Source organism: Oryctolagus cuniculus, chromosome 9, assembly GCF_964237555.1.
Source record: "Oryctolagus cuniculus chromosome 9, mOryCun1.1, whole genome shotgun sequence".
Taxonomy (NCBI): domain Eukaryota; kingdom Metazoa; phylum Chordata; class Mammalia; order Lagomorpha; family Leporidae; genus Oryctolagus; species Oryctolagus cuniculus.
In genome coordinates this window covers 87,264,871-87,283,848 of record NC_091440.1, presented here as the reverse complement: position 1 = coordinate 87,283,848, position 18,978 = coordinate 87,264,871, and the positions used below count along the sequence as shown (strand labels likewise).

Sequence of the window (18,978 nt, the reverse complement as noted above, 5' to 3'; positions counted from 1 at the left end):
CTCCTCTCCATCAGGCCTGATGGGGCACTGACCTTGGCCACATCAGTGTCACCAGCTTTTTCATAGCTTGTTTGACCTGACACTTGTTGGCCTTGACCTCCACAGCAAACACAAGTGGCAGACTCAGTGGTCAGGGAACTTGGAGATAACAGAGTGGTCAGGTTTGTTTCTCCTGGGGAGGCTCCAGGGAGGAAGTCTTGGCTGCCTCCTGAGCCGTGGTGCCTTGGGCTGCCATAAGTTGGGTCACATGTGGATCTTCTTCGGTGACTGTGGATGCCTCTTAGCTCTGCCTTTTTGGCCTTCAAAGCCTATCCCAAACGTCTTCAAAAATACTGTAGTAAAAATAAATGCCTTGGGGCCAGTCTGTGGCGTGGTGGATAAAGTCACTGCCTGCAGTGCCGGCATCCCATATGGGTACTGGTTCGAGTCCCAGCTGTTCCACTTCCCATCCAGCTCTCTGCTATGGCCTGGAAAAGCAGTAAAAGATGGCTCAAGTCCTTGGGCCCCTGCACCCACATAGGAGACCCAAAAAAAGCTCCTGGCTCCCAGCTTCAGATTGGCACAGCTCCAGCTGTTGCAGCCAGTTGGGGAGTGAACCAGTGGATGAAGACCTCTCTCTATCTCTGTCTCTCCTTCTATCTCTGTTTAACTCTAACTTTCAAATAAATAAATCTTTAAAATAAATAAATAAATAAATGCCTCACATCTCCTGAAGAAATTGCTAAGTAAATAAAATTAGGATTTACTTTGCTAAACCAGTTGGCAATATTTGATGAGGTTTGACATACAACTATCAAGGATATTTACTCTGAATGAATTAAAACATGTTCTAAATATTTATGGCAGATTTATTCAAAATAGAAAAACTCCATAAACAACTCAAATTTCTATCAAGAGAGGAATAGAAAAATAAATTGTAGAACACCATTTAGCAATAAAAATTGAACTGGTACATGTTCAAATATCAAAAACATTAAGCTAAATTTGAAAAAAGACAAAAAAAGGTACATCAGAGCTGGCACCATGGTACAGTGGGTTACGCCACTGCCTACAGCACCTGCATCCTATGTGGACACAGGTTTGAAGCCTGGTTGCTCCATTTCCAATCCAGCTCCCTGTTAACATTCCTGATAAAGCAGCAGAGGATGGCTCAAGTGCTTGGGCCCCTGCCTTTCACATGGGAGATCCGGATGAAGATCCTGGTTCCTGGCTTCAGCCTGGCCCAGCCACAACAGTTGTGGCCATTTGGGGTATGAAGCAGCAGATGGAAGATTGCGCTCTCTCTCTCTCTCTCTCTCTCTCTCTCTCTCACTTTGCCTTGTAAATAAATACATCTTTTCAAAAGGGGGTGTTCGTACTATATGGTACCATACATGAAATCCAATAGGCAAAACTAACTTATGGTTATGGAAATCAGAATATTGTGTGGTTCTGGTTGGAGAAGGGATTGATTGACTGGCAAGGAGTACTAGGGAACTTTCCAGGGGGGTGGGGTGGGGTGGGAATGTTCTATATTTTGATGGGGGGGTTGTTACAAGGTTATATACACTGGTTAATCAGCCAATTGTGTACTTAGTATCTGTGCATTTCAGTATAAATATTTTAAAAAGCTCTCTCTTGATCTTCTTCCTGCATATATGGACACACACAAGTACATATACAAATATGCATACACACATATGCATATACAGAGACAGACATATATACACATATATTTACACACATACAGGGTGTTCAATTATTTATATCCAGCAAGAGCCATGTACAAAATATAAAACAGTGGACAATGACAAGAACACATTTCATTCTGAAATTCATTTTGGTATACAATTATTTTTATTTTCTTAGTTACACTTATCTTAAGATAATAGTATTATTTTGGTTCTACTTATCCCAGATCAACTGAGTGTGTTAAATTAACATAATATGTTAAAAAATGGAAAAACTGATGTAGAATTAAAATTGTTCTATTCACAAAGATAAAGAGGTAATTAAAACAAATAACCAGGGGTAGGCACTGGCACAGTGCTTCAGTCACTGTCTGGGACACAAACATTCCATATTAGTACCTGATTTGAATCCCAGCTACTCTGCTTCCAATTCAGCTTCCTGTTAATTCATATCCCAGGAGACAGCAAATGATGGCTCAAGTACTTGGGTCCCTGTCACCCACATGGAAGACCCAAATGAAATTGTGGGCTCCTGGATTCAGCTTTGCTTAGCCCCAGCTGTTGCAGGTGGTTGGGACTTGAATCAGCAAGTGGAAGATGTCTGTTTTGTCTCTCTGCCTTTCAAAGGGTATTTGCTTTTTAAAACAAACAAACAAACACAGAAGTAATTTTTGAATACTTTGGTCATAGACACTCAGATTTGCCCTATAACTGAAACATCTTATTAAATCCCTGGTCATTTATCAAGTAAGGTTTTCATATACTGTGAGATCCACCTACAATGTCATTATAGAGTCAGAGTTGGAAGGTCGACTTCTAGTATGAATTAATGGGGGTTATTTGTTTCAAGTAACCCAGCTGACTCAAGTAAAGGCCATTAATTGGATTTATTATTGAGATTTACTGGAAGGATACTGTAGCCTTCAGAATTCATAAACAATCAAGAATTAGACTTGCAAATAGGCAGAAGCAGCAAGCTGAAGGAACTGAGAAAATTTCTGGTAAATCTGGTAAGCATGCTCCTGCCACACTCACCAACACCTAGCCATTACTTCTGTCCAGAATTTTAAATTTTTATTTATTTGGAGGTGAGGGGCCAGGGGAGAGAATAGCCCATTTGCTAGTTCACTCCCTTAATGTTCACAATGGAGAGTGTGGAACTCAATCCAGGTTTCCTGCTGGGTGGTGGGAACCCAATTATTTGAGCCATTGCTTCTCCCTCCAAGGGTCTGCATTAGCAGGAGGATGGAATCATAGTGGAGCTGGGTTTCAAACCCAGGTACTCTGATATGGGGCACAGAAATCTTTGTGTGTGTGTTTTAAAGATTTATTTATTCATTTGAAAGGCAGAGTTATAGAGAAGCAGAGGCAGAGAGAGAGGTCTTCTATTTGCTGGTTCACTTCCCAGATGGCCAGAGGCTGGAGTGGTGCCAATCCTAAGCTGAGAGCCAGGAACTTCTTCCTGATCTCCCACATGAGTGCAGGGGTCCAAGGACTTGGGCCAATTTCTACTGCTTTCCCAGGCCATAGCAGAGAGCTGGATCAGAAGAGGAGCAGCCAGGATTTGAACCGGTACCCATATGGGATGCTGGCACCGCAGACGGTGGCTGTACCCTCTATGCCACAACACCTGCCCCAGGAAACAGCCATCTTAACCAGCATCTTACAAACACCAGCCCACACTCCAGAATTTAAAAATGAATCATATAGCATTCAGCTAGTGGAGTTTAGGTCACTGTCTGTCCTACGGTTATCTCTGGACAGGAAGAACAGTCTTGTCCCTTCGGTTCTGAGGTGGGTAGTAATTATCTTCATAAGAACAATATATTCAGGGTCCATGTTGTAGACAGTGGGTTAAGTTGCCACCTGCGAGGCTGGTGCTGTGGTGCAGTGGGTTAATGTCCTGGCCTGGGGTGCTGGCATCTCATATGGGTGCCGGTTCAGGCCCTGGTGCTCCACTTCTGATCCAGCTCTCTGCTATGGCCTGGGAAAGCAGTAGAAGATGGCCCAAGTCCTTGGGCTCCTGCACCCACATCAGAGACCTGGGGGAAGCTTCTGGCTCCTGGCTCCTGGCTTTGGATAGGCACAGCTCTGGCTGTTGTGGCCAGTTGGGGAATGGAAGATTTCTCTTTCTCTCTGCCTCCTCTCTCTCTCTCTGTAACTCTTACTTGCAAATAAATAAATACATAAATCTAAAATAAAAAAAAAAGTTGCTGCCAGCAATGCCAGCATCCCATGTGAGTGCTGTTTTTTTTTTTTAAGATTTATTTCATTTACTTGAAAGAATTACATATAGAGGTAGAGACAGAGAGAAAGAGAGAGAGAGAGAGGGAGAGAGGTCTTTCTTCCGCTAGTTCACTCCCCAAATGGTTGCAACATCCGGAGCTGGGCTGATCTGAAGCCAAGAGCCAGGAGCTTCTTCTGTGTCTCCCACATGGGTACAGGGGCCCAAGGACTCAAGCCATCTTTTACTGCTTTCCCAGGCCATAGCAGAGAGCTGGATTGGAAGTGGAGTGGCCAGGACTTGAACTGGCACCTGTACTGGACCATACTGGATGCTGGCACTGCAGGTGGCAGCTTTATCCACTATGCCACAGTGCCAGCTCCAATGCTTTTTTTTTTTTTTTTTAGAATAATATAGGGGCTGGTGTTGTGATGCAGAGGGTTAAGCCATTGCCTGAGATGCCAGCATATGGGCGCCAGTTTTTGTCTAGCTGTTCCACTTCCGACCCAGCTCCATTAATGTGCCTTGGAAAGCAACAGAAGATGGCCCAAGTGCTTGGGTTCCTGCCACCCATGTGGGAGACCTGGATAGAGTTCCTGGCTCTTGGCTTTGGCCTGGTCCAGCCCAGGTCATTGCAGCCATTTAAGGATGAACCAGTGTTGCCGTTGATTTCTCAACAATGTCGCAGTGGATTCGTTTCTGAGATGAGCAGTGTGGTGGGGGCAAGAGGCGCAGAGTCACCACACAAACCCCAGGAATCAGGTGAAAGCAGGCTTGAAGCGAGCAGCCCGCAGACTCGTTTATTACAGTTGGAACAACATCTTATATAGCCAAGACCAGCCAATCTGGTCAAGGGCGGTCTATGCCCCAACCAATCACAGCCTGTTGCCAGGCAGGCTCCGTTGCCAGGTGGGTTTCAAAGCCATTCCTGAGTAACTGACACTCGCTTGCCAGTGGCCACCTTGGCATGACCTTCTCATTCCACCACATTTCCCCCTTTTTGTTTATTTTTGAGCAACGGGAGGCATGATTCTTGACCATACCATTGTTGACACCGTTTCCATGTGGTCTCCATATGCAGCTGTGCCTGTCTTAGGTTGTCCCCCAGGGGATCTTACCCATCATTGACTAACCAGCGCTCAAAACGAGAGACCACAGGATTGCTTGCTCAGATGGGGGTAGGAATGAGGAATAATGGTTATCAGGAATGGCATGACCGCACACAGGCTGTGGGCCATTTGAGTGGCTGACCAGAGCTAGTGGGGTACAAAACAGTAACAGGCATGGCTACGGGCAGTTTCTCAGGGTAGGATGATAGGGCAGGTGCCTAACAAGGCAGAGTCTCGGTCTTGTTCAGCTGGTTCTGGTTGGCTGTCCGTTGCAGGCTTGATGTTTCTGGCTGGGACCCAAATGGGCTGTTCCACATTCTCTGGAAAGACACAAGCATATCATCGGCCTTGGTTAGCAGAGGGTGTGGTCCCTTCCATTCTCCTGTCAGGGGGTCTTTCCACCTAACCATAGGGGCTGGGGTCTGGGATGGAAAGGATCCCCAGTGTTTATAAGCTGGGCTTATCCCTTGGGAATCAAAAGTAAGAAAATTGATAGTGAAAAGGACCTCAGTCAAAGCAAGCTGTGGGTCTGAGGGTGTATGATTGTTTCTTTGTCTTTGTAAGAGATCTTTAATCATCCTATGAGTTCTTCCAATGGTTGCCTGTCCCTGTGGGTTGTATGGGATACCTGTGGCAGACTGTATGTTCCAAGATTTCAGGAAGGAATTAAATTCCTGTGATGTATATGCTGGCCCATTATCAGTCTTTATGGTCCAGGGGACACCAAGGACCAGCATGGCTGATTTAACCACCTTTATCACATTACTAGCTTTTTCTCTGGATTGGGCTGTTGCAAATACATCCTTTGAATAAGTATCTACCACCACATGGACAAACTTAAGTTTACCAAAGGAGTTAATGTGGGTGACGTCCACTTGCCATAGCTTATTAGGAGCAAGGCCTCGCGGGTTCACTCCTGCTTGTTGCAGTGGGCCTAACAGGGCAAGGGGTGCACAATTCTTGCAAGAGTGCACTAGGTGTTTGCACTGGCTCATTGTTAGCTCTGGGAAAAGCAATTTTATGCTGCTTGCTGACATAAGAAATTTTTGGTGTAAAATACGGGCTTGTTCTAAGCGTCCAATGGAAGCTGTGTAGCAGGAGATAAGACGATCAACTTTTCGGTTGCCTCGGAAAATAAAGCCAGGTAACCCAGTATGTGATCTTACATGTGATATATATCATGGGTATTTTCTGTTTTCAGTTAGCTCTTTAAGTGTTGTGAACATCTGGTCAATTGGCTTATTGGTCGGGTTAAAGACTGCAAAAGGGATCGTCTTTGCTACCGGTACTGAGTATTTGCTGTCCGAAAATATATTTACCAGTCCATCTTGGCTAAGGAGTAAAACCTTGACTATTGCTCTTATTTCTCTCAACTGTACTGATCCCCCGTGGGGTTCTACATGGATCTTATCTTTTTCTGTTAAAGATTTGATCACTATTCCAAAGAGTGACTTGTTGGCATCCGTAAACGCACATGGTGCCATGGGTATAGGTTGATTAGCAGGGAAAGCATGTTTTGGATAGTCTATTTCTAAGGTTTGTAGTGTCTGGAGTAGCCTGTTTGCTGGCAGGTGATTGTCAATCTGTCCTGGAAAATTTATCATTAAAGTTTGAAAGAGTTTGTGCTATTCTGCATCAATGTCAATAGTTCTAATTGTGATAGTGGTAGGACCACTATGTCTGGCTCTGTGTTAAATATCTTATTGGTATAATATCTTAATTTAAGCCCCATCATAAGGATGGCATCTACTTTGTTTACTATTTTACGACAATCACTCCAGGCTATGTGCACCCAAAAAAGTGGTCCGTGTTGTTGCCAAATAACTCCTAAGGGGGCCTTGAGAGTAGATATGGTTATGGCAAATAGAGGCACCTGAGGGTCATATCTAAAGGTTTTTAAATTTGATAACTGGGTGTTAATCTTTTCTATAGTGGATTTGGCTGCAGGTGTCAATGTGATTTTTGAAGAAGGGCTGTTTCCCTTAGTAAATCGTATAGCGGTCTAAGTTCTGCAGGTGTTAGGGGAAGGAAGGGTTGCAGCCAATTGATTTGGCCACATAGTTGCTGAAGTTCATTAAGTGAGTATGTATGCTTGACTTTTAGGTTTGGGCCCATTGGAGATATATGGGTGGAGATTTGATAACCCAAGAATTGAAAGGGAGGAAAATGTTGTACCTTTTCTGTGGCAATAGATAAACCCAGGAACTGTAAATTTCTTACTGTCTCACTTAGACAGGCATTCAGAATTGCTGCATTCTTGTGAGCAAGTAAGATATCATCCACATAACGTATGACCAAGCACTGATCTTTAAGTGTGCTGGTCACATGAGAAACATATCTTTGGCAAATGGCAGGGCTATTTTTCCTGCGTTGTGGGAGTACTGTCCACTGGAATCTTTTTGCAGGGAGCTGGAAATTGGGCTCCCATACTGTAAAGGCAAAGTAAGCCTTATCCTGCTCCACAATGGGAATGGAAAAGAAGCAATCTTTGATATCAATGGTAACTACTGGGCGGTGTTTGCCTAACCTGGGGTCACTTAGACCGAGGACAAGGACAAGGAAAGGGGTGTAGGAGGGGGTTCTGTGCTCACCACCCTCACAGAACTGAACAGCACACAAAACACCGAGGGGCCTTCTTGCCGAAATCCAGGGGGAACCTCGCTGAGTCTGACACTCTTTCTCTCAGTCTTGTTGGCACGCCAGATGTTGCCGTTGATTTCTCAACAATGTCGCAGTGGATTCGTTTCTGAGAGGAGCAGCGTGGTGGGGGCAAGAGGTGTGGAGTCACCACACAGACCCCAGGAGTCGGGTGAAAGCAGGCTTGAAGCGAGCAGCCCGCAGACTTGTTTATTTCAGTTGGGACAACATCTTATATAGCCAAGACCAGCCAATCTGGTCAAGGGCGGTCTATGCCCCAACCAATCACAGCCTGTTGCCAGGCAGGCTCCATTGCCAGGTGGGTTTCAAAGCCATTCCTGAGTAACTGACACTCGCTTGCCCGTGGCCACCTTGGCATGGCCTTCTCATTCCACCACAAACCAGTAGATGGAGGATTTTTTTCTCTGTCTCTCCCTCTCTGTAATTCTGCCTTTCAAATAAACAAATAAATCTTTTTTTTTTAAAGAAGAAGAATATATATGTATAGGAGTTAATGCTCTAAAGTAAACAGCGAGGCTATTAGGAAGGATGGATCTGAGTAACCAAAAATAAATAAGTAAATAAAACAAAACCCAACACAGTCCATGTTACAATCCAACCCTTCATGTTGCATTGGAATTCCTTCAACATTCAGTTCAGCTAAAAGAATGATTGGGTTCATGTAACTATTAGGTGTCTTGTTTCTATATAATTCGTTCTTGAGGGCTTCCATATTAAAATGCGTGATTAAATACTTTTAACTAATTTTGTTCCCCCCTGAAGCCCCATTAAACTCATGTGTGTTTGTCCAAAGACTTAAAACCAGATTACAAAAAAAGCAACCAACTTTTGAAAGCTGAAAGAGACAGATGGGCAAATGTCATTGACACAGCTTATTTGAGAAAGCTGAATCCTAAATCAGCAATGGAAAAAGCTGAAAAGCAACCCTTTTCCACATTGTAGAGTCTTTAAAGGCATAGGAAGAGGTAGCATCAGTTACTTGTTAGGACTATTATGAGGATTAAATACATTCTATTTGTAAAGTACCTCCTGGCCTGTAAATATCAGCTGTCACTCCCACCACCTTCGTCACCATGCCTCTTGCTAAGATTTGACATGAATGCTCAACTAGATGTAGTAAAAGGTGCAGCTTCTCAAGCACCTCAGTAGCAGCCTTCACAATCTACCCACCCTGCTCTGTTTCTTAGCTTTCTGGTCTTGCACCAGCACCACCATGCTTCTTGTCCTTTCTTGCACAGACCACATGGCTTTTCCTTTGGCCTCTAACTCCCACCAGGCATCCATTCTTTGTGGAAGTTTCCTTCAGGAATCAAAAAATGAGAAAGATCAGGTTATCTGAAGGGCAAAGTATGCATAAAGATCCTGAGACTGCCCTGAGCTTGAAATGCTCATGAAACTGAACAGTGGGACTGGCAAGGCAGTGAGGGGGTGGGGGAACCAAGTGAACCTGGAGATGCGCAAGCAGTTTACACAGGGCTTTGAAAGCCATGGTATGGCATTCAGAGTTTATTCTAAAGAGTACAGAAAAAGGGGCCAGTGCTGTGGTGTACCAGGTAAAGCCTCCACCTGCAGTGGCTGGCAACCCATATGGGTGCTGGTTTGAGCCCTGGCTGCTCCACTTCCAATCCAGCTCTCTGCTATGGCCCGGGAAAGCAACGGAAGATGGCCCAAGTCATTGGGTCCCTGCACCCATGTGGGCAATCCGGAAGAAGTTCCTGGCTCCTGGCTTTGGATCAACACAGCTCTGGCCATTGCAGCCACCTGGTGAGTGAACCAGCAGATGGAAGACCTCTCTCTCTCCCTCCCTCCCTCTCTCTCTCTCTCTCTCTGCTTCTGCCTCTCTATAACTCTGCCTTCCAAATAAATACATAAATCTTTTTAAAGAAAAGGAGCAGAGAAGAGCCTTTTGGTGTGATATAATCAGGTTTACAATTTTAAAAGATCCCTGTGGCTACTATGTCAAAAATGAATACAGCAAGGGCTAAAGAGAGAAAAGTAATCTCAGAGGTGCTACTTGGATAGCTGGGAGTGAGAAACACCAGAGGTAGCAGCCATAGATACAAAAAGATAGGACAACTGTATATATGTTTCCCTAGTGGGATTGGAACTAAACTTGCCAATGGATTGGATATGGAGGGGAGGAGGGAAAGCTTAAAGCTGAAACCAAGGTCTCTGGCTTATGACGGTCTTGAGACAGGAAATTTTGGGGCAGAAACCAGCTTGGGGTTTCAGTTTGGAGAAGTTAACTTTGAAATGTCAAACAGTGTCCAAGAATAGATGTCAACTTGCAACAGGCCTAAATTACAGACAAAAACTAGGAGTAAGCAGCCTTTACACGAAATTTGTCACAACGGGAATAAACATGAGTTACCCAGAAGGACAATGTCAAAGTGAGACAGCAGGGACACAGCTCCAAGACTCAAGAAAAAAAAAAATTTTTTTTTTTTTGGTAAGGATTTATTTATTTACTTGAAAGCTGGAGTAACAGTGGAACAGAGAAAATAGACAATAGAGAGATACATCTTCCACCCACTGGTCCAGTACCAAAATGGCTGCAACAGCCAGATCTAGGACAGGTTGAAATCAGGAACCAGGAATTCATTCTGGACCTCCAACATGGGTGCAGGGGCCCAAGCACTTGGGCCATCTTTCACTGCCTTCCCAGGCACATTAGCAGGAAGCTAGTTCAGAAGTGGAGCAGCCAGGACTCAAACCAGCACTGTGATACCGGGTGTAGGCAGCAGCAGCAGCAACTGCACTCACTGAATGCTGGCCCCAAGAGCAAATCTATTCTTTAGAGGACATGGAGAGGAAGGAAAATCAGCAAAACTATCTGTGGAGAAGTCAGTAGGGTAATTTTTCAAGGAGGAAGAAGTGGCCAACAGAGTCCAGTGCTTCTGTGAGATCAAAATAGACAAGAACAGGAAGTGTCTTTTTGTTTTGGCAACCTGGAAACAACCAATGCCTTGATAAGAGCAGTTTTTGGGCTTGACTGCAAGAGTCAGATTCTATGAAAACAGAATGGGAGAAGAGGATGAGACGACAGTGTTCACCATACAAGCATTAGGTTAAATTCTGACACTGCTGAAATCTGGTAGCTTCTGATGCACAAAATCAGTAATTTCATGAATTTTTTTTAAAGTTTAACAGAGAAAAAGAAAAGGAAACATGGGGACAGTAGTTGGGAAGGAATGAGGTTAAGGAGGGCCAGAAATTGGGTTCGTGTCACCTACTTGGAAGACTGGGATTGACTTGGTACCTGGCTTTGGCCTGGCCCAGCCCTGGTCATTGCAGGCATTTGGGGAACTCAGTCTGTACCTCTGCCTTTGAAATAAGGGAAAGAAAACAAGTGGTTATCACCTGAAAGAAAGGTGAGGATCAAGGATAGGAGATTTGATAATCAAAGGAATTAATGTGAAAGTCTGTTTTTAAATTTTGTTTCACTTTTATAAAGATTTATTTATTTGAGAGGCAGAGTTACAGAGAGGCAGAGGCAGAGAGAGGTCTTCCATCCACTGGTTTGAGCTGGGCTGATCCGAAGCCAGGAGCCAGGAGCTTCTTCTGAGTCTCCCATGTAGGGGCAGGGGTCCAAGCACTTGGGCCATCTTCTACTGCTTTCCCAGGCCATAGCAGAAAGCTGATTTGGAAGTGGAACAGCCGGGACTCAAACCAGTGCCCATATGGGATGCCAGCACTGCAGGCGGAGGCTTTACCTGCTATACCACAGCACCAGCCCCAAGATTTATTTATTATTTGAAAGGCAAAGTGACAGAGAGGTAGGAATAGATAGATAGAGAGATATTCCATCCTCTGGTTCACTCTCCAAATAGCCACAATAGCCAGGGCTGGGCCAGGTCAAAGCTGGAAGCCTGGAACTCCATCCTGGTCTCCCACATGGGTACAGGGGCTCAAGCACTTGGGGGCTATCTTCCACTACTTTCCCAGGCATGTAAGTAGGGAGCTGGATTGGAAGTGGAGCAGTCAGGACTCGAACCAGAGCGCACAAGGGATGCTGGCACTGTAGGCAGCAGCTTAACTCACTGTACCACAATGCCAGCGCCTATGTGAGTCTTTAGAGAAGAGTGGGTGAATAGATTACCTGTGGAACTGCAGTGGGAATGTCAAACACTAACTAGTACTTTCGTGACAATAGTCAATCATAAACTTATGGCAGGGGCTAAAATTTCACATGCATATTACAGGGGCCAGGCAGATGAAGAACTGATGCAGACCGTGTGCCCAAGGAACTAAGAATACGTGTTCCATTTAAAAGGGGGAAGCCACTGGATTGCTGCCACCAATACTGGCAGCTTTATCTTGCTAGACCTGAATTTTCAAGAGAAGCCAGCAGGGCCGATGCTGTGGCTTAGTAGGTTAAGCTGCTGCCTGTGGCGTCCAGCATCCCATACAGGCACCGGCTGCTCCACTTCTGATCCAGCTCCCTGCTAATAGGGAAAGCAGTGGACGATGATCAGGTGCTTGAGCCCCTGCATACATATGGGAAACCCTGGAGAGGCTCCTGACTCCTGCCTCTGGATCAGCCTGGCTCCCGTCGGCATGGCTAAATTGGGGAGTGAACCAGTGGAGGGAAAATCTGTCTCTGTCTCTCTCTCTCCCTCTGTAACTCTTTCAAATAAATAAATCTTAAAAAAAAATCTAGAACTAATACAATTTTTAGAAATTATAAGTTTCCCAGGCATCCCATGAGTCAAGTAAGTGTAAATTTTCAAAACCCATGGTATAACATAATTTATATTATTTATTTTCAATCAGAATAGTTTTTGCTACTACTTTCTTAAAAAATGCATCCTAGGAGGCCGGCGCCATGGCTCACTAGGCTAATCCTCCCCCTGTGGCGCCGGCACCCCGGGTTCTAGTCCCGGTCGGGGCGCCGGATTCTGTCTCGGTTGCCCCTCTTCCAGGCCAGCTCTCTGCTATGGCCCGGGAGTGCAGTGGAGGATGGCCCAAGTCCTTGGGCCCTGCACCCCATGGGAGACCAGGATAAGCACCTGGCTCCTGCCATCAGATCAGCGCAGTGCGCCGGCCACAGCGCGCCGGCAGCAGCGGCCATTGGGGGGTGAACCAATGGCAAAGGAAGACCTTTCTCTCTCTGTTTCTCTCTCACACTGTCCACTCTGCCTGTCAAAAAAAAAAAAAAAAAATGCATCCTAGGGGCTGGCATTGTAGCACAGTGGGTTAAGCCACTGCCTGCAACACCAGCATCCCATATCGGCACCAGCTGGAGTCCTAGCTGCTCCACTTCTGATCCAGCTCCCTGCTGACAGCCTGGGAAACCAGCAAAAGATGGCGCAAGTGCTTGGGCTCCTGCATCCATGTGGGAGACCTTGAAGAAGTCCTAGGTCCTGGATTCAACCTGGCCCAGCACCTGTGGGCCTTTGGGGAGTGAAGTAGCAGATGAAAGAGATCTCTCTTTGTCTCTCCTCTCTTTGTAACTCCACCTCTCAAATAAACAAAAAAACTTTTTTTAAAAGATTTATTTTATTTGAAAGTCAGAGTTACACAGAGAGAGGAGAGGCAGAGAGAGAGAAGTCTTCCATCCGATGGTTCACTCCCCAATTGGCAGCAATGGCCAGAGCTGCGCCTATCCAAAGCCAGGAGCCAGGAGCTTCTTCCAGGTCTCCCAAGTGGGTGCAGGGGCCCAAGGACTTGGGCCATCTTCTACTGCTTTCCCAGGCCATAGCAGAGAGCGGGATTGAAAGTGGAGCAGCCGGGTCTTGAACCGGTGCCCATATAGGATGCCAGTGCTTCAGGCCACAGCGTTAACCCGCTACGCCACAGCGCTGGCCTAGAAACTTTTAAAAAAATGCATCCTAGGGGTCAGTGCTGTGGCATAGTTGGTAAAGCTGCCACCTGCAGTGCCAGCATCCCATATGGATGTCGGTTCAAGCCCCAGCTGCTCCACTTCTGATCCAGCTCTCTGCTGTGGCCTGGGAAAGCAGAAGATAGCCCAAGTCTTTGGGCCCCTCCCTGCACCCATGTGGGAGACCTGGAAGAAGCTCCTGGCTTCGGATTGATGCAGCTCTTGTTGTTGTGGCCATTTGTGGAGTGAACCAGCGGATGGAAGATCACTCTCTCATTCACTCTGCTTCTGCCTGTGACTCTTACCTTTCAAATAAAATTAATAAGTCTTTTTAAAAATGCACCCTAAAATGATACAATCATGAGTAAAACAGATGAATTCTAATAGTAAAGGAGCCTACAAAATATTTCAAAGCAGTACTCCTCAAAACCATCAAAAATAAGGAAAGTCTGAGAAAACTCCACAGCCAAAGGCACATAAAGAGATGCTGATAACTAAATACTGCTATGTGGTATCCTGAATGACATAAGAACTAAAGAGACATGAACAAAGGATGGACTTCAGCTAATAATAACGTACAATATTGGTTTCTTAATTGCAACAAATGTATCAGAGTAATGGTAAATATTAACAGGAGAAATTGGATGCTGGGTTTTTGGGAATTCTTGGGACTGCTCAATTTTTTAAGATACATGTAAAACAACTTCTAAAAATACTCATAAACTATACGAAGAAAACACCAGTTTTTAACAGGGCAATGAATAAAGCAATGGCCACTCACATACTGAATGCCCAGCTCGTGGATGGGCAATACAGTTACAGCGTCCCCTCATGGTCCCCTCCCTGTTCTTGTGAGATATAAACCACTTTCCTAAACTGCATTTCTTGTGTTTCTTGATTACTTTCACTGGATTATACACACCTAAACAATCTGTAGTATTGTCTCACACGTCTTAAAACACTGTGTGTATGAACTGTCTTGCTATTTTTTTCCCCTTCATGGCTCTTTTTGCCTCATCAGCGTTGTCTCGTTTCACAGGCTCGTAATATTCCATCCCGCTAACACACTGCAATACACCTGCCACTACTCTCATCGGGGCGTCTGGCTTCCGCCCCCAGCGCTGTTATGTCTTTGCCCATATATCAAAGTTTTTACAGGGCACACACTGCGGAGCAGAATGCTGGGTTTTCTTGAAAACCTTCGGAGTTACTAGAATTTGCAAATTTACTTTTCCAAAGGGTGTTAACATCTGTGTACGTACAAGCAGCCGCATTCCGGGGGTTAAAAACTCTTGTAAGACGTACAACTACGTAACATTTCACTTCCTTCTAGTTTGTCTTCTGTGCCCACGTAATCATTTCCGCAAACCAACCACCAGGCGCACCTAAGAACGCTTTCACGGGCGAATCCGCCGCAGGACACACAAACGCCCAGCACCCACAACCGCCCAGCACCGGGCGACGCCGACGCAAGCCCGTTTCCGGCGTCAGCGTCGGCGACACGCAGCGGTGACGTCAGCGCGCTCAGGGCGTCGGCGTCCTGTTTGTAATCCTTGAAGGACCCTTTCCGGGCTGACTGAAGATACACGTGCAGCTGGCATTTGCCGATTACCTTTTTTTCGAAAAGCAAAGCTATTCTCATAGACTCCCATTGTTCTCAGCGTCAAGCCCCTTCTCTCGGGAAAAGACTTGGAGGGAGTTTCTTTCAGGCAGCGCCGCGGGCAGCCCGCAGGCCCTTGTAAGGCGCGCGCCGCGGCCCCGCCCCCTTCCTTTCGGCCGGAGCCGCCATCTTCCAGGTATGAAGTTCGCGTGGCTCCCGGCCCTCGAGAGTTCTGTAAGCGGGAATGGAAGCCCCGTGGCCGGCTAGGCCGTGCTTCGGGGCTCTAGAGAATCCATCTATACTGTTGGGGGCCTACTGACGAGCGTGGGTCTAGCCGTGGCCTGCCCTACGTGGTGCGGCGTGCGCCGGGCCGGCAACGGGCCGGGGACTGAGGACCGAATGGCCGTGCATTGGCCCTGTACTGGGGAAGCGTCTCGGGAAAGACGGGCCCGAGACGTTGTGGGTGAGGCGATTCGGGCTCATCTGACAAGGACTTAATTCTCCTGATGGCGTTTCGGCTTGGATATCCTGACCCCTCTCGGATAGGTTGTCAGTCGGGTGTGGCCTGAACTATAGCCAGAGCGGAGTTAAAGCATTGCTTTGCACGTCCGTTGAGGCCTAGGTGTGTGTCTAGGCCTCAGTCGTGGTGGGAGCCCGGTGAGTCGACCTGGGTAGGGAATTCCAAGCGAGATTGAGTGCACGAGGTGATGATGCCTTGTTTCGGGATTTGGGTCCCGCATGGCGGTGGGACGAGGGGAAAGTACTTGTACCGGGAGGCGGTGTCAGGACAGCATGTGTTGAGCGAACGGATTCCGGAACAGCGTGCGATTTAGAAGCTGAAGGGAACGTTCTGTAATAGCCACTTAGTCGTAGTTCTTGGTGGTTTTTGTCTAATTACTTGATACTAATGACATTTCAGTCAGCAGACTACCCCACAGTGGATTCTGGTTAACGCGGTTTTTGGTTGCTGTTCAGACTCCATCATCGGTTTCTACGTGGGGTGTCGTTTTGAAAAACCCACTAAGTTGTAGGTTTGTTGAGTGTAGATAATAAAATGGATTTCCAACTCTGGAAAGTGGGTCCGGTGGAGGAGCTCTGGAGTCAGATGCTGTTTCTGCTGTTTTGTGACCCCACCGAGTGGCTTCAGTCTGCAGAGCAACACTGCTTATGGACTGAAACACGGAGGTGAAGATTTTGAGGATTAGCACAGGGCATCTGCACCTGGTTGCCTCTTTCCGATTAAAATATGAACACATCCATTGTAAACAGGCTTCAGTTTTCCTGGATTTGGTGGGACAGTCTTTGTGTCAGTTTGCCACACCATTGTTATGAAAAGGATATTTCAGTAGAATCATTTCTTCAAGATTAAAGAGTGTTAATAAATTAATGATTTATTTTAGTCCGCTGTCCAGAAGTTAAGCCTGATTGGGCTGCTTTTGTTTATGGTAGGAGTAATTGCTGAGAATGGCAGTTCTTTGAGTTGTCAGGACCATATTACAGAGGATGAGAGCTTAATGTAGGTCATCTTCTTGAAAGTGTAGTGGCTTTGCATTAAATACTAGAAGCTGTCACAGGAAATTAGGTTGAGATTTAGTATTCCCCACCCCTCCCCATGGCAAGGCTGTTTTGTCAGTTTCTCCAACAATAAATGATCTCTAGTGAGTGAAAGATTTGATGCTGCAGTTCTTTCTGACATTTCTTTTGTGATATAAAAACATTTGAAATCAGAAGGGTTTTGATTACAAGAGACATGCCAATATTTGTATATGACTTTTTATGCTTTTCTGAATTCAGTAATTCGCCAAGATGACGAACACAAAGGGAAAGAGGCGAGGTACCCGGTACATGTTCTCCAGGCCTTTCAGAAAACATGGTAAGTAGATGTACCCTCCTTGAGAGCAATCATGGCACACGGTAGTGTTTTAGTAATATGTGTATGTTTTACTTCCTGTAATGTTCAAAATGGCCTTAAGCTTATTTTATAATAAATAACAATTTGTGTAGCAGTGTTTTAACTACACTTTAGTGCACTGATTTTGTTTTCAAGGGTAATTGTCCATTGGCAAGATTTAAAACTTTGTAACTGTCAAAGGTGGTGTGTGTATATATAGTAACCTTGATACTGAACCAAAATATTTTTCTGCAGGAGTTGTTCCTTTGGCCACATACATGCGCATTTACAAGAAAGGTGACATTGTGGACATCAAGGTAATTTATGAAAATATAGAGTGAATGTTTTATAAGTTCTCTTCTTGGGTCTAGATTTTTCTCAATACCTGCTTGAAGGTAACATTTAGTGGAAAATTAAGAAAAAATCCTAAGTTTGTCAAAAGTGAAAGAAAACTCTAATGAAAGCTATTTTGTGTCTTATGTGTCCTGGTACTCCAGAGCTTAATGATGATTGTCTTTTTGATTGCTTGAAGCAATATGAAAAACACATTTCACCGGCTCTGAAAGCTCTTGAGTCACCACTTAAAATCTTAAGCAGGCCTGATATGGTGCAGTGGGCTAAATCTTCAATATTTTTTAGAATATTTAATAAGAGTCAAAGTTTAAAAGGAAGGGGAAGTTGTAGTGTAACATTTGTCTCCTTTTTTAACAGGGAATGGGTACTGTTCAAAAAGGAATGCCCCATAAATGTTACCATGGAAAAACTGGAAGAGTCTACAATGTTACCCAGCATGCTGTTGGCATTGTTGTAAACAAACAAGTGAAGTAAGTCATAGTTCTTTGTACTAATTGATATTCTCTCGCCCCCTTTTCACTTTGCCAATTTGACTTTTTTGTCTTTATTGGTCATTCAAGTGGGGCAAAGGAACTATCCTTTTAAAACTCAAGCAAGCTGAGTGTTTGTCTTGTAACCTGTCAGAGGAAACAAACTGAAATTCACTTAATAGAAAAGCTTACTTGATTAAGTTCTTAACAGTTCCAGTTTTCATGAATTTGAGAAATTAATCTTAGTTAAATTAATGTTCCAGGAGCTGTCATCTCATTAAAAGAGACCTTAAAACTAGGGCTGTTGGCCAAAAGAAGACTTAAAATTGGTGGTAAATTAAGTAATCAAGCCATCACCCTGTTGATTTATACTGTCAGAGTAAAAAGAAGGCTCATGATTTAACAAATGGAACTTCCAAAGCAGTTTTCTGTGTCTCTGTTAATACTCCTGACAAAACACTTACCAGATCTTCTGCTCTCTTCAGAGGCAAGATTCTTGCCAAGAGAATAAATGTGCGTATTGAACACATTAAGCACTCTAAGAGCAGAGATAGCTTCTTGAAACGTGTGAAGGAAAATGATCAGAAGAAGAAGGAAGCCAAAGAGAAGGGTACCTGGGTTCAACTAAAGCGTCAGGTAAGCATTTAACTTGACAGGCTATCTTGGTATTGATCTTCGGGAACTTTTAAAAATTGTTGCTCACTGGTAAACTTATTTTTCAGAATTAAATATTTTTTTCTGAGTATTAATAATTAATATAATTATTTTCCCAATAGCCTGCTCCACCCAGAGAAGCCCACTTTGTCAGAACCAATGGAAAGGAGCCTGAGTTGCTGGAACCCATTCCTTATGAATTCATGGCATGATAAATGTAAGATAAATAAATAAGACCTAATTGATTAAGGTGTGGTGTCTTGTTTCCAAAGAGTTATTTTATTCAAGTTTTAACTATGTCCTAAAATAAGTGGAAGATTATGTTGCATTATAATTAAGCTCAGAAAGTTGATTACTCATGACTCAAATAGCTGGATTTTAAGGATCAAGAATTTGCCTTTGAAGCTGACCGTTTAAAAAAATGAGTTGGTTAAAAAAGTACGATTTGTAACAGCACTTTCACCATTCACAGAACAGGATGCCTTAGACAACAGCATAATAGTGTTTATTTTAGTCCATTTCTCTTG

At 44.7% G+C, this 18,978-nt stretch overlaps 1 protein-coding gene, 1 long non-coding RNA gene and 2 other non-coding genes across 6 annotated transcripts; 3 read left to right on the top strand and 1 right to left on the bottom strand.

Moving 5' to 3' along the window:
- Positions 1–4,652: 4,652 nt before the first annotated feature.
- LOC127487699 (uncharacterized) lies at positions 4,653–14,974 on the bottom strand. Its single transcript, XR_007914753.2, has 3 exons — positions 14,745–14,974; positions 8,832–8,961; positions 4,653–5,323 (listed from the first exon to the last, which is right to left on the bottom strand). It is a non-coding gene; the product is annotated as an uncharacterized lncRNA (long non-coding RNA).
- Positions 14,975–14,992: 18 nt separating this feature from the next.
- Positions 14,993–18,696, top strand: RPL21 (ribosomal protein L21). Of its 3 annotated transcripts, none has more exons than XM_008275206.4 (6): positions 14,993–15,278; positions 16,877–16,955; positions 17,229–17,290; positions 17,685–17,797; positions 18,283–18,433; positions 18,574–18,696. In XM_008275206.4, the coding sequence occupies exons 2-6, from the start codon at positions 16,889–16,891 to the stop codon at positions 18,661–18,663; spliced, it is 483 nt and encodes a 160-aa protein (XP_008273428.1). In that variant the 5' UTR covers positions 14,993–15,278; positions 16,877–16,888; the 3' UTR covers positions 18,664–18,696. The 3 variants fall into 3 exon arrangements, with proteins under 3 accessions (XP_008273428.1, XP_069905178.1, XP_002721461.1); XM_070049077.1 differs by having other exon boundaries at positions 15,252–15,316; XM_002721415.5 differs by having other exon boundaries at positions 15,253–15,739.
- Positions 17,471–17,541, top strand: LOC127487705 (small nucleolar RNA SNORD102). The gene has a single exon (XR_007914762.1). It is a non-coding gene; the product is annotated as a small nucleolar RNA SNORD102 (small nucleolar RNA).
- On the top strand, positions 17,834–17,962 carry LOC127487706 (small nucleolar RNA SNORA27). The gene has a single exon (XR_007914763.1). It is a non-coding gene; the product is annotated as a small nucleolar RNA SNORA27 (small nucleolar RNA).
- Positions 18,697–18,978: the final 282 nt, after the last annotated feature.

What these genes read in the sequence shown, in the direction of transcription:
- RPL21 (XM_008275206.4), top strand. Translation starts at nt 16,889, where the DNA reads ATGACGAACACAAAGGGAAAGAGGCGAGGTACCCGGTACATGTTCTCC. An exon ending in GTGACATTGTGGACATCAAG is followed by an intron (nt 17,291 to 17,684) that starts GTAATTTATGAA and finishes CTTTTTTAACAG; the next exon opens with GGAATGGGTACTGTTCAAAA. An exon ending in GTTGTAAACAAACAAGTGAA is followed by an intron (nt 17,798 to 18,282) that starts GTAAGTCATAGT and finishes TGCTCTCTTCAG; the next exon opens with AGGCAAGATTCTTGCCAAGA.